Consider the following 14292-nt stretch of genomic DNA (forward strand, 5'->3'; position numbering starts at 1 on the left):
GCGGCCGGGGGCGGGCGCGGCGGGGCGGCGCGGGGCGGGGGCGCGGCGGGGCGGCGCGGGGACCCCCCTGCGGCGGCGGCGCGATGGTGCGGGCCGGCCGGGGAGGCGTGGGCTGGGGTTTGGACCCGCCAACTTCTCCGGCGGTCAGGGGCGAGCGCCAGGGCGGCGGCGAGGGCGAGTGAGTGCGGCCGGGTGGGGCGGCGGCCAGGCGCCCGGGCCGCTCGGGATTGGGCCTCCGGGCTGGCCCCGGCGACCCCGGGGAGGGTCCCCGCCGACGACAGCGGGGCGGGGGAGCGGGGGCGGGGCCGGGTAACCTAGCGCCGAGCAGGGGCAGAGGGCACCGAGCCGGGGCCGGGGCCGAGGCCGGGGCCGGGCGCGGGCGTTCTGGAGGCGGGGGGAGCCCGCGCAGGCTGCGGAGATTGGCGGCGGGCGGGCTGGCCGGAGGCGCGGGCGGGGGCGTGTGCTGGCCCCAGCGACCCCTCCCCCGGCGCCCACTCCCCTGCCCTCCCGGCCGGGGGCTCTGAGCCCCACGGGCCCTCCCCGCGCCCCTCCTCCCCCTCCTCCTGGGCATCCCAGCGCCGCTGTCTCCTGGCACGATCCCGAGGACGAGCACCGTCGCTCCCCGGGCCGGACGCCCCCCCGCCGGCTCCCCCTTCTGGGGCCCTCCGAGGCTCCGGCCCCGCCCCCCCCGCGCGGGGGCCCCAAGGAGGGGCGGAGCCGCCTTTCCTCGGGGAATGGGCAAACCCTTCCCACCGCCTGCGCGGGCGCCGCCGCGGGTTGCCGGGCCGCCGCCAACACGCCACCCTCGGGGACAGCGGTGGGAAAACGAGCTCCTCCCAGGTCCCGCCCCACTGCACACACACAGACCTCATGCCGCTCTCTCTCCTGGTTTCCACCCGCGCCAGGTGATGCGCAGAGCTGAAACCATGGTTCATCAGGTGCTCTACCGGGCGCTGGTCTCCACCAAGTGGCTGGCGGAGTCGGTTCGGGCTGGCAAGCTGGGGCCCGGCCTGCGGGTGCTGGACGCGTCCTGGTACTCGCCGGGCACCCGCGAGGCCCGCAAGGAGTACCTGGAGCGGCATGTGCCCGGCGCCTCCTTCTTTGATATGGAGGAGTGCCGGAACACGGCGTCGCCCTACGAGATGATGCTGCCCAGCGAGGCCCACTTCGCCGACTACGTGGGCCGCCTGGGCATCGGCAACCAGACGCACGTGGTGGTGTATGACGGTGACAACCTGGGCTGCTTCTATGCGCCGCGGGTCTGGTGGATGTTCCGTGTGTTTGGCCACCGCACCGTGTCCGTGCTCAATGGCGGCTTCCGGAACTGGCTGAAGGAGGGCCACCCGGTGACATCTGAGCCCTCGCGCCCAGAGCCGGCCGTCTTCAAAGCCACCCTGGACCGCTCCCTGCTCAAGACCTACGAGCAGGTGCTGGAGAACCTCGAGTCTAAGAGGTTCCAGCTGGTGGATTCACGGTCCCAAGGACGGTACCTGGGCACTGAGCCAGAGCCAGATGCAGTAGGTAGGTGTCCTGGTGGGTGGGTGGCCCCTGGGGAGTAATGCCCGGTGGAATGATGGACCCACCCTAAGGATGTCCGGGGCCCTGGCCAGGTGTTGTCCTCAGTCTCCCCTTAGGTAGGGCCCCCAGGTCTGCATCTGTGAAATGAGAGAACAGAGCCAAATCTAAAAGCTTTTCTGGCTCCGTGGCCCGAGGACCTGCTTATGTGTTCCCATAGCCACGCGCTAACAAGCAACCTAGCATCCGCACGGCGGTGGCATCAGAGAGGTGCCCGGTGACATCTCCACCCACATCCATGCCCAGGCACTACTCCCTTACATGCACAAAAGTGTGTCCACGAGCCAACACACGCATCTCTGTACCAGTGCTCTCAAGGATACCTAACTTCCCAGCGCCTCTCTAGTTCCCTAGAAACCCATATAGACATCAACAACGCCCTGCCCGCAGCACCCCCTCACTCCTTCCAGCTCTCCGGGGCCCCCTGACCTTTCCAAACAGCTGCAGCCTATTTACAGAGCTTATAAAAGTAACTGCCATTTCATGCTAAGCACTTTGACTCTGCGTTATCTCATTCAAGAAGGCTTAACATCCCCATTTTAGAGAGAAGGAAACGCAGATGTGAGGACATTAAGTTACTTGCTTGGTGAAGTGGTAGGGTCGACATTGAAACTAGTTTTAAACCAGTACTCTAAACCAGGCATCCGCCGGGCATCCACAGGGAGGTGGCTCTTCAGTCCTCTCCTGTGGACAAAGGGGAGGCCGGGAGGGTTCCAGATCACTGGAGGTGGGGGGAGCCTCAGGGGAGGAAGTGCTGAGTTCTAGAACCTCTGAACAGGGAACCATAGATGTCTCACCATCAACCCTGGCCGGGTTTCCTTCAGCCCCTGCCTGGGCACTTCTGGTGGCCGAGATCTCACTGCTTTAGGGGCCTCTCTCTGGTGGCCTCTCTCAGAGTGGCCGGCACTTCTTGGCTTTGGGCTCTGTCCTCGGTCGGGGTCTGCAGAATCTAAGTCCTGTGCAACGTTTTTCCTAACTTGCTGAAAAATTGCTCCTCCTTTCTGTGCCTCTGAGGGAGAGGAAAGTTTTCTGTGAAAACTGTGTTGGACACTCTTAGAGCTGGAGGTCCTGAAAGGTCATCTCATCAGACAGAGGGGAGCCGGAGGCACACAGAGGAAGGGGCAGGTCAAGGCCCTAGGGCTAGCTAGTGGCAGAGCCATGGCTTTTTGCAGGCCCTGTGTTTTTCCTGCCCACCTTGTTCTCTGAAAATCTGGAGTTGAAGATTCAGAGACTTCTGGAACGGAACTCCTGCAGCCCCCTCCTGGCCTTGGTCCAAGATACCTTCTCTCCTTGGGACTTACCACTGCCACTGAGGTGGGGGGGAGGATGATAGAATTGTTTCTCTACCTGCCTCACGGCTTGCCCTGAGTGAGCTGCAAATAAGCGAAGAGATGTCAGATCCAGTAAGGTTAGAGATGTCAGAGCCGATTTCCTCACTCCTGGTTTCGGATGAGGGCACCGAGGCTCAGCGAGGGGGTCCTTCCCCATCACCCTGCTCCCTACTTCCTCCCACCTCTTCTGGGATCCCCCCGGGGTGGGGGGGGGAGCATGGATCCTCCTTCCTGCAAGATGAGCCCCTCCATTGTGGTGGGACTTCCATTCCCAATTTCTTGGTCTCTCTGGGTTCTCTTATTATAAAATGAGAAGAGGGGATACCAGCCTTGGCCACCTGGCTCTGCACTTATTTAAATGCTGGAAGGGGATTTTGAGAAAGGTAAGGAGCTGTGCAGAGGCCAGGGCCATCTAGAAAGCCTGCATGTGGCACTTCCTTCCCTAGAAGGCTTTGCTGGCCTCCCAAACCGCACACTTTGGGGGTACAGAGGTGTATGAGGCTCCTTGACTTTGCAGCCCCCACCTTGGGGTGGGGTCAGGAAGGAAGCCCGTGGGCTCAGCGGTCCAGATGTAACATCCAGGGTAGTGTGGATGGCAGGCTGTGGAAAGAGTGCCCTGGAGGAGGAGCTGGGACCAGGGCCCTGGACACCCGACAGCTGCTTCCTACTGACACTAGGCAAGCAACCTCTCTGGCCCCAGCTCTGTGCTCCCCAGCTCTGTGCCTCCTGGCACCTTTGTTCCTGTTTGTAAGGGGCTGAGAGTCAGGCAGACCTGAGCTGGCACCCTGTCCTCTGCCGCCTGTTGTGAGCCCTTCATCTCGAGAACACGCTCACCTTCTAGAGCACTGGGGGAAGAAGCCAGCGAAGGAGTTGGAGCCAGCCAGCTCTTGACAAACCTCACTCTCTTTTCCTCCCGTGAGGGTGAAAAGGGAGGAGATTGACCCTCTTTTGGGCATTTTTATCTGCACAATGATTTATGCATGTTTTCTCCTTGACACCTACAGCCACCCTGCGTGGGGTGGAAGATGGCAGTTCCCACTCTGCAGTTGGGAAAAGGAGGAGAGGGTTCTCTAAGGAGGCAGAGTGGCCAAGATTTGACCCCAGTCGGCAGGCCTCAAAGTGGGGCTGTTTCCCAAGGCCACTGCTGTGTCAGCAAACACAGGGACTTGGGGGGAAAGGTCATAGCTTCACAGTGTAGTGTTGCTTCATGGGATCCTGTGGCCCCTTTTCCTGTCTCCCCCCACCTCCACCCCCAGGGTGCAGAAGAGTGCTGAGCTGCCTCCCAGTGGCCAGGATTGGGAGCTGCCCACCGCGGCAGCCTGCACCGGACTGCGCTGTGTCTTTAGGAGGAAAGCAAGAAAGAGTCAAATGGGTTTTCCTGGCCCCAAAAACCCACACAGTGGGTATCAGTGGCCTGGAAGACATTACCTCACACCCTTGACTAGTTCACAGTCTCAGGAGCTGGGAGCTTCCTGGGGTCATCTGAATCCAGCCCCCAGATGCAGAGGGCAGGGAAGGACCCAAGAAAGAGCAGGCCACTCCAGACTGGTTGGCGGCAGGTTGAATAAGCAAAGGAACTTACTCACAAGGCTTGTCTTGGGTGGCCGACCACAAGATGAGATTTCCACACCCACCTGTCAGATCTTAAAAGTTTATACAGAGGTCTTAACCGGGTTGAATCACATAGACACTGGTCTTGGCACCACATCACTATCAAGGCCATGTCCTTAGGGCAGCCTCTGGGAGTGGGGAAGGCAAGCGGAATGCACATTCCAAGGACAGGGGAGGGGAAGAGGAGCCTCCAGTTGTCCCGGTCCAGTTCATGGGTCAACTGGTGGTTATGTCCTCTCCATGGCCTCCCCCAACTTTCTACCCCTCATATCTGCTCCCAGAACCTCACATCCTGCCTCTTCTGTGTTGTGCCCTGAGTGATCAGCAAGGGGTTTTGTGAGCATGGCGGGGACTCCTTTGGTGGCTATCTGGCTACATTGGAGGCAGATGAGGCACATCCAAGAGAAAGTACAGATTAAGACAAAGATTGCCCAAGTCAGGGTAATATTTTCCATCAGGAGCCCCGTGATCTGAACCATTGATTTATTGAGTCCCCTAGGCTAGGGGTCAGATCATTCAGGGCATTCACTCGTATTCTCATGTGATTTAGTGAAGATGACACAATAGACTCCTGAGATATGAACACACAACATTCAGGGTAAGGGCACAGGTGCCCCCTTGCAAGGCAGCAATATATCTAAGGCCACCCTGTTTTAGAGGACAGCTTTTCTCATTGACGATATTTCAGTGTTCAGCAAGGACAGGTTTTGTTGGCTATCATTCAAGGCTTGCTGGGTGAGTTTAGTAAGGGCCTCTGTGTGTGTGAGAACTTCCCTCAGGCCAATGGAGGGGAAAAAGCAGGTAAATGATTGTACCAGTGGGAAGCAGAACATACACACCTGGCCTTGAGGAGAGGGAGGTTGTCTGCGCTGTCAGGAGTGAGGAGATGGATGGGGGACAGGATGTGCCAGCCCAGGACCCCCACCTCTTCCCCTCTCCCAATGGTATTCATTCTGTTCCAGGTGTGCATTTTAACAAGTCTCCCTTACAGCAGCACCATGAGATCCCAGCAGAGATTGAACAGTTCCCCCTCACCCAAGGATGTGAAGCAACTCCCCCATCCTGGTGGGACATCTCAGAAAATTCCAGTAGATGACACCTTGCCCAGGTGTGATGAGCTTAGTGTTCTCAGCAGTACAGCACGATGATCCGCAGCTAGCAGGGCTGTGGTTATCTCCCTCCACTTTCATACCTTTACGGTGTTGAGTGTCTCAGCAAGGGTCCCCAGTCTGGCATATGGGGAGACAGGCCCTACGGGTTGATCATTCAAATGTATGACAGCCTAGGACAGTGCTTCCGTGCACCCAGCCAAGGTGGTTTTCCCTTTGAGTCTTTTAATCTGCTGCTTTAATATTCATTTTTCTTTCTTTTTTTTTTTTTTATCAACCCTACTGCTTATGGGTTATAGGGGAAATGGGACCTCCAGTCTATGTCATGCCCTTTTGCCCAGTTTTGCAGTATGACCCCCAATCGCTATCTAGTCGATGAGGGTATCTAAACACAGTATTGCATTTCTCTAATACCTTCATGGTGGCAGCCTGGTTTGTATAGTGACAAGGGAAGGCTGGATTAGGGCAAACACAGTGTCCACACAAACCAGGCATATGAAAACCCCTCACTAAGGGGGAGGAGGGGCAATATAACCAGTTTGCCAATCTGTCATCAGTTGGGAATTCTGATGAATGGCCCCAGGCTCCTTTGCCAGTTGCCTTGGTTGTCATGTACAACACACAGGACATGCTGTTACGGCATTAACTAAGCCACTCTATTTCAGGGGCAAGTCAGCATCCTTGACAATATGCCAACCCCCCAGGCACAATGGTGGCTGCTCTTCCCATGCATCCACTCTGCTATATCCACTGAAGAGCCAGTTGCTAGGGATTGTACTCACACAAGGGCATTGGCCTTCTGAATGCTCAAGGGTGTCAAGATGCCCCATGAGCTGGGATATGGAAAAGTGAGGACTGCCTCAGGGTCTTGGAGGCAAGCCCAAATAGTCCATCACATATCCTGACCCCATAAGGGCCCATTCATGGTCATCCACCCCACAGCTTCCCCCATTGCCCAAGCAATAGGGTTGATCCAATTAAAAGCAGGGCTCAAGAGTGACTACCAGCCAGACCTGAGTTGAGCCCACTGGCTGCTGCGGTTCATTCCTCCCTGAGCATCTCTATCTGGAGGGGGCTGTGGACATTGCTGGGAGCTGGTGCTCCATGGAGGTAGTGTCTGACTACCACAGTGCCTGACCCATATCTTCTGGAGTCCCAGACTCTTTTACTCAAATGAGAGCACTGCTTGGGAGATGCCCAGAGATGCAACATTTCATTAGTATTTTTTACCCTCTCAAAGGCAGCTTGCTATTCTGATCCCCAGTCACCGCTTCTTCACCAGGCAGCATAAGGAACAATGGCACTGTGCCATGGGAAATAAAAGTGCTCAGAAACCAGAAACTCTGAAATCCCTACAAAGGCTTGCATCTCTTTCACCACCTTTGGGGTCAGATGGACTTGTATTTTACCAGTCACAATATCTGGGAACACATCTCACCCGACCAAACAATTCCCAAAAACTTTATTATAGTGCCTGGGTCTTGAATTTTCTGTACATTTACCACCATTCTTGCCTCACAGATGTTCCAGCAAAGCCTGCAGCATGTTTTGCAGCAGATAAAAGTTTTCACGTTAGCATTATAGCATCAATGTAATGGGCACATTTTACTGATGTGAAGGAGAGAAGGGGCAGTTCTTGGGTTACCATCCCATGTAATTAATTCTTACTCAGGTCAGTGATATGATCTTAGTTAGCAGAAACCTCTATTCATCCCTCTTGCCCATGAATCTCCCTAAAGATGAAACATTTTTTTGCAAGAAATGCTTTGCAAAACATCACAGTAAAAACAATAACTCCCATGAGAATTCATTCTAATGTAATCGACAAGGGAATGAGGTTATTTTTTTGATATTTTATTTTTTTAATTTTAAAAAAGATTCTGGGGATCCCTGGGTGGCGCAGCGGTTTGGCGCCTGCCTTTGGCCCAGGGCGCGATCCTGGAGACCCGGGATCGAGTCCCACATCGGGCTTCCGGCGCATGGAGCCTGCTTCTCCCTCTGCCTGTGTCTCTGCCTTTCTCTCTCTCTCTCTGTAACTATCATAAATAAATAAAAAAAAAATTAAAAAAAATAAATAAAAATAAAAAAGATTCTGTTTATTCATGAGAGACACACAGGAAGAGGCAGAGACACAGGCAGAGGGAGAAGCAGGCTCCCTGTAGGGAGCCTGCCCCAGGTCTCAATCCTGGGACCCCGGGGGTTCACGACCTGAGCTGAAGTCAGACGCTTAACCACTGTGATGCCACCCAGGTGCCTCTGTGATAAGTATTTTAAAGTAAAAACCAAGATTATGATTGGTAACATTATACTAGGACATAATCAGATGTTTAGGAATTTTATATACCTTCTGGAACACTTCTATTGATAACTTCAATATAAATAGTTCCTAAGGAAAAATTAGCATCACTTCCTACTTGACTATGCTCCCCATGTAATTTAACATATGAAATGTCTGGCTAGTTTAATATTTCCCTCTTATAAGGAGAAAAACCAAATCTTTTGAGCTGGCCCAGGAAAATCCCAAAGTTAGTTCAAAGTCAGTAAAGCTTCATTTAGAATTTGATTTGGCAAAAACATCAAAAGGTTTTAAAATAGGTGTTCGCAAAGGAGTATGGATCATCGTGAAACAATATTCAGTTATCCATTTAGCCAAAGCGACAATTTAAGGCTTCAGAGACAAATAGAGAAATTGCATAATGTAAAAACAAACGAGCAGCTCTTTTAATAGAGAAGACTCCATTTTCTTAACTAATCAAAGACCTGGTAAAGACTGCATGAAGCACAGGATTTTATTTTGATAAAACACAGAACCTTTGTTTTCTAGGTAGGTTACCTAAAAGGCAAAGAAAAGCCTTTCACAGTCCCATCAAGAACAGACCAATCATCTGAGAAAACTTTATCTGTTATAGCAGATGAGAGAAATTTAAATTTCAGTTTTATGAAAGTTCACTTTGATATAGCTTATATTTAAGCTAATTGAAGAACTCATGTACAGATTAATTTTGGTAATACCTTCAGGAGGTAGAAAAACATGTATATTGAACATATATCCATAGATATATAAACATACAGACAGAAACCTCATAACTTAGCCCTTGGTGAGTAATTTTAGGGAGTCTGTGGACTAGGTTTTGGGCAAGGGAACTTTTTTTTTTTTTTTTTAAGATTTTATTTATTTATTCATGAGAGACACAGAGAGGTGAGACACAGGCAGAGGGAGAAGCAGGCTCCAGGCAGGAAGCCCAATGTGGGACTCGATCCATGGACTCCAGGATCATGCCCTGGGCTGAAGGCAGGCGCTAAACCACCGAGCCACCCAGGGATCCCTGGGCAAGGGAACTTCTAGAACAGTGTGTATCCACCACCGCCCCCACCCCTAGATTTTTTTCCCACTGTCTCTGTGGATACTATCTTGGTTATCTCATGGGGTGTTTACATCTCAAAGACATAAGATTTGCAACTTTGGATTTAGTTTTCCCCTAGGTTTGGGGATTATTGCTATTTAAAATTTTCCTTTGCATTAGGGGTGGGAAGGTGTGGGGGCAACTCCCCGGTTTCCTCCTCAACCACAACATCCTCCTCTTCCTTCTGGTCACTTGCCTGGGGGATCCACCTCTCAGCACTCTAATCAGCCTTTGTCACAAACTCCGGAGTCTTCATCCTAACTTGACTTTGAGCCTCTAGCTGGGGCATCAGTGTCCAGCTGAACTACCCACAGTGGCAGCCAGTGCACTGTGACAACCGCTCATATTTCATGTCTCTGGCACGATGCTCTGGGTATAGTTCCTCAAACAAGCTCAGTAAAGCAGTCAGAGTTTTCAGGGCGTCCCTGGACTCACTCAGAGGTCCACAGGCACCTAACGCATGGGCCACCCCTCCCCGCATAGAGGTCACTGGCCGACATAAGATTTCCTGGACAGATGCCACTTTCCAATTCTTCAGTCCCCTGGCTGGCCTGCCAACTTTTAGTTCACAGCCTCCTCTGGAGCCTCCCCAGGGTCATCTGAAACCAGCCCCAGATGCCGAGCTGGGGAGAGACTAAAGAAAGAGCAGGCCGCCCCAGATGGGTAGGTGGCAGGTTTAATAAGCAAGGAAACCTCCTTATAAGGCTTGTCCTGTCCAGCCCGAAGAGGAGGAGATTTTCACACCCACCTGCCAGATCTTAAAAGTTTATATGGAGGCCTTTGTTGGCTCAAGTCACATACACACTGTCCAGCTGGTCTCAGCACCACATCACTATCTCAAGGCCATGTTCTTGGTGCAGGCTCTGGGAGCAGGGAAGGCAAGCCGAATGCACATTCCAAGGACAGGGACCCAGAGTCCAGCTCATGGGTCACATCCTCCCCATGACCTCCCCCAAGGACTGGCATCTTGTTGGCCAAAGTTGCAGCACAAAGTTCCAGGCCTCTGAGCAGTTGAGAAACATGAGGGGGTCATCTCATCCATTCCCCTGCCTCAGTTTCCTTCTCCAGGAAGGCTCAGGGTAGTCAAAGGACACAGCTCTTAGGGGCAGACAGACCTGACTTCACTTCACACACCCGTGTGTCCTGAGGCAAGTTTCCTCACCTCTTTGAGCCCAGGCTCCCCATCAGAGGATTTGTAAGGATTCTGGAAGATAAACCTCTTGAGCTAACCCGCTGTCTGGTGCCCGGTGCGGAGGTCTGGGCATGGTGGCCTGCCTGCCGGGGATGGGGAGGAAAGCCAGGAGCCTCCAGGGGAAGTTGGACTTGGGAGCAAAGCAGCAGGAGCCCCTGCTTCTGGGCCCACATGCTTTTGCTTCAGTTGGCTCTTTTCCAAGGTTCTCCAGGCTGGGTTCATCCTGGGCCTTGCCACACACAGGCGGTCAGTGCCTGCTCATTGAAATTCCTCAGACAGGCCCTGGGTCCTCGCTGGCAGATGTGAAAGGAGGACCCCCCCTACCCCCCCACCTCCTGAGGTTGACCCAGTTTGGGAAGCCAGAGTCACAGAAACCCCCCGACTCCTTTACTCAGAAGAGGTGCCTTTTATGCAACTGGAAGAAAGCACTGAAGCTGTTTCCATCGTGGATGGGAGGAAAGAAACAAAACAGTATTCAGAGTTTAACAAACGCTTGCACTTCTAAGTGCACTTAAATTCAGCCCACTGCCTGGATGCCGAGAGATTTTTAAGTTGGGTGTCTTGGCAAAGGGCGCCCTTGAAGCCAATGGATCTGTTGTTCCTCATTGGAAGGATCAGCACACATCGAGTCTCAGATTAAAATGTCCGGACAAAAAGATAAAAATTACAACAGGAAGAACTCACTGTAATTTGTAAGTCAGGACAGCAATCAAAGGAACTCTTGACGCATGCCAGTGAATTTGGGAAGCCTCTTTGGCTCCAGGGCATGGGGAATGGGATGTTGCTGGCACGATTGTGCACCTACTATGTACCCAGGGTCTCTAGGTGCTCACAAGGCTGTGAGGTAGGTGGGGTTATCTCCCTATTTCACAGATGGGGAGACTGAGGCTCAGGGATGCAGGGCCTCCTGGCTGCACCCTGCCCCCTGCACCCTGTGTGCCTCCGTCGGGTCCTTTCCCTCCCACTGCTGCCCACCCTGGTCCTGCCCTGTCCATGGTCCAGGTTTAAGGGTGTGGTGGGGAATTTTGGAGGAAGGGGGGGCTCAAAGAGATGCCTGAATCTGTCTTGGGTCCCACTCCCTGGCATCCAAAGGCTGCCAGGGTGTGGGGTGCTTGAAGAAGAGAGGAGCGACCTTTGGTGTGCTGAGGGCAGGACCAAGGCCTTGGCCCAGACCCCTTTGCTGACTGTTCTGAAACTAGATGTGGCAGGGGGGCCTCACTGGGAGGGGAGACCGGTCCGGAATGGACCTCGGAGCCAGCTCAGACCCCCACTCCCTTCTATCCAAGCCTCTCAGCATTGCTAGGAAGGGTCTGCAGGGACCACCCCGCTCCCATACCCCGCTCCCCAGGGTAGGTGATAAAGGGCGGCAGCATCGGCATCTGCGGGTGCGTGGGCCAGGCGCAGTAGCTGGTGCTTTGCTCCTCACAGCAGCCCGGGCCCATCAATACTTTCAGTCCCATTTCACCCCCTGGAGAAACTGAGGCTCAGAGAAGTGACATCACTTGCTTAAAGTCACCGTTTTGGCAAGTGGCAGAGCTGGGATACTTATGTCTAGCTCTTTCTATGACTGCTTAACAGGAAGATCAGGGGATTTCCTGGGGCGGCCTTTGCCTCTCTGTGTGGCTGTAGGTGAGCCATTTCATGCTGCCCTGCCTCAGTGTATACATCTGTAAACTGGAGTGACATTATAGTTCATGAATCTTATGCTATCTGCTTAGCATCTGTCTTTCTTTTTTCTTTCTTTCTTTCTTTCTTTCTTTCTTTCTTTCTTTCTTTCTTTCTTCTTTTTTTTAAAGATTTTATTTATTTATTCATGAGAGACATGGAGAGAGAGGCAGAGACACAGGCAGAGGGAGAAGCAGGCTCCATGCAGGGAGCCCAACACGGAACTCGATTCTGGATCTCCAGGATCAGGCCCTGGGCTGAAGGCAGTGCTAAACGGCTGAGCCCCCGGGCTGCCCTGCATTTGTCTTTCTTGCTAGACTGTAATCTCCCTGAGCCTGGGCCATGTCCACCGCTGTGTTCTTACGCGCCATTCGGCACGTAACAGCCACTTCTCCACAGCCCTGTGAGATAGGTCTGTGCCACGGAGCCCATTTTACAGGTGGGAAAACTGATCCAGAGAAGTGAAGCATTTGCCCGAGGTAAATGCTAGTAAAGAGCTCAGTAAATGGCAGAGCTGGGACTCACCCCTGTCCTCTCAAGCAGGTCTGACATCGGGCATCCTTACTCAGAGGCAGGCTTTGGGGAAGGGGGCGCCCTTTGTCTTATGTCTCCAGCATTGAAGGTAGGTTGGGCCAGGGGTAATTTGAGCTCTGAGAAGGCCAAGGGTGTTACTTTTGTTTCTGAAGCTCCCTGTCCTTATAGCCACAGCTTCTTTGGCCATCTCCCCCCGCACTACCCCCCCAACCCCCATGCCGCTCCTAACCCTGTCCTCCCCTCTGTCCTCTGCTACACCCAGGACTGGACTCCGGCCACATCCGAGGCTCAGTCAACATGCCGTTCATGGACTTCTTGACCGAGGATGGCTTCGAGAAGAGCCTGGAGGAGCTGCGTGCTATGTTCGAGGCCAAGAAGGTGAACCTAGCGCAGCCCCTCATCGCCACGTGCCGGAAGGGGGTCACCGCCTGCCACGTCGCCCTGGCCGCCTACCTCTGCGGCAAGCCCGACGTGGCCGTCTACGATGGCTCCTGGTTCGAGTGGTTCCACCGGGCACCCCCGGAGACCCGTGTGTCCCAGTGGAAGCGCGAGAAGGCCTGAGTAGGGTCCTTGTCGCCGGCTGGCAGCTCCCATCTGTTTAGTGACCGCAGCCTGACATGCAGCTCGTACCTCTTTAGCAAAGGAGACTGACCAGGTTTTAAAATTGCTGTGTAAAGCCCTCCTTTCCCCCCAGACACTGGAATAAACTGCCTTTTCTGAATTGCTGTGTTTGTCTGCCTCTCCCTGGGTTCCTCCCTTGCCCCATGTGCTCATTTCTTTCAGGCTCCTTAGAACCCACCAAGGCAAGAAATTTCCAGAGCAGTCCCTCGCTGGGGAGCCTGCACTCAGGCTGCAGCTCTATTATTTCGTTTTGGAAGCCAGGTATTGTCCCATGTCAGGTGGGGCATACTGGGGCCTACCTGGATGGGGTACCAAGGAGCTGGAGAGAAGTGAAACCAAGGCTAGCCAATGCCAACTGCTCCTGCTCAAGGCCCAGCCCTCTGGGTGTGGGGGATAGGGTAGGGGCCACCCGGCCTTCCAAAGGGGTGTCACACAACTCAGGCCTTGATGCCTCTCAGAAGAGGCGATGCTCAGAGGTGGGCCTGAGGAAAGGGGCCTCTACCTGCGGTGTCCTTCCTGGCTCAGAATAAGACCCTCCTGGGAAGCACATGAAAAGGGGCTGGAGAAGCAGCCTCAGCCCCGGGAGAAGGTTCCAGAGCCCTGGCAATGTGAAGCTACAGTAGAAGACTGGGCCCATGTGGCTGGGTTTTGAGTTTCCTAGAAACAGGCTTTCTGAGCCCTCCTTTGGGGCCCTGTGCTGGGGGTCCCATAGCTGGTGAACCAAATTAAGAATCATCAGGTTAGGGACACTTGGGTGGCTCAGCAATTGAGCATCTGCCTTTAGCTCAGGTCGTGATCCCAGGGTCCTGGGATCGAGTCCCACATCGGGTTCCCCTCAAGGAAACTGCTTCTCCCTCTACCTGTGTCTCTGCCTCTCTCTCTGTGTTTCTTATGAATTAAAAAAAAAAAAAAAAAAGAATCATCAGGTTACAGCTTGCTGACTGAGGAGGCACAAGTCATCCCCAAAGGGTTGGCCGGTAGCCCCCTCAGCATCCTGGCTCCCACTTGGGAAAGTGAAAATCTAGGGTTTATTTCGACAGAAGATGCAATTTCAATACACCCACACAAATGAAGTTAAGTCACAAGATTCACTACTTACAGATCCCAGACATGGGTGGGAGGCGATGAGCCAGGGAGGACAGACCTCTGTCCCGGGTGGTGCGTGAGCAGGGGAGACAGCAGGGAGCAGGGTCGCAGACACCTATTACTCATAAGGCGGTTGGGGCAGAGGGCACTACCTTTCTACAGGC

At 53.8% G+C, this 14292-nt stretch overlaps 1 protein-coding gene across 2 annotated transcripts; it reads left to right on the forward strand.

Moving 5' to 3' along the window:
* Positions 1–52: 52 nt before the first annotated feature.
* On the forward strand, positions 53–13142 carry TST (thiosulfate sulfurtransferase). 2 transcript variants are annotated; one of them, XM_077914641.1, is made up of 3 exons: positions 53–178; positions 906–1521; positions 12684–13142. In XM_077914641.1, exons 2-3 carry the CDS (start codon positions 909–911, stop codon positions 12980–12982), a joined length of 912 nt encoding a protein of 303 aa, XP_077770767.1. In that variant the 5' UTR covers positions 53–178; positions 906–908; the 3' UTR covers positions 12983–13142. The 2 variants fall into 2 exon arrangements, with proteins under 2 accessions (XP_077770767.1, XP_077770766.1); XM_077914640.1 differs by lacking the exon at positions 53–178 and having other exon boundaries at positions 705–1521.
* The last annotated feature ends 1150 nt before the right edge of the window (positions 13143–14292 follow it).

Source organism: Canis aureus, chromosome 11 (assembly GCF_053574225.1).
Source record: "Canis aureus isolate CA01 chromosome 11, VMU_Caureus_v.1.0, whole genome shotgun sequence".
Lineage (NCBI taxonomy): Eukaryota > Metazoa > Chordata > Mammalia > Carnivora > Canidae > Canis > Canis aureus.

What these genes read in the sequence shown, in the direction of transcription:
- TST (XM_077914640.1), top strand. Translation starts at nt 735, where the DNA reads ATGGGCAAACCCTTCCCACCGCCTGCGCGGGCGCCGCCGCGGGTTGCC. An exon ending in GCCAGAGCCAGATGCAGTAG is followed by an intron (nt 1,522 to 12,683) that starts GTAGGTGTCCTG and finishes TGCTACACCCAG; the next exon opens with GACTGGACTCCGGCCACATC.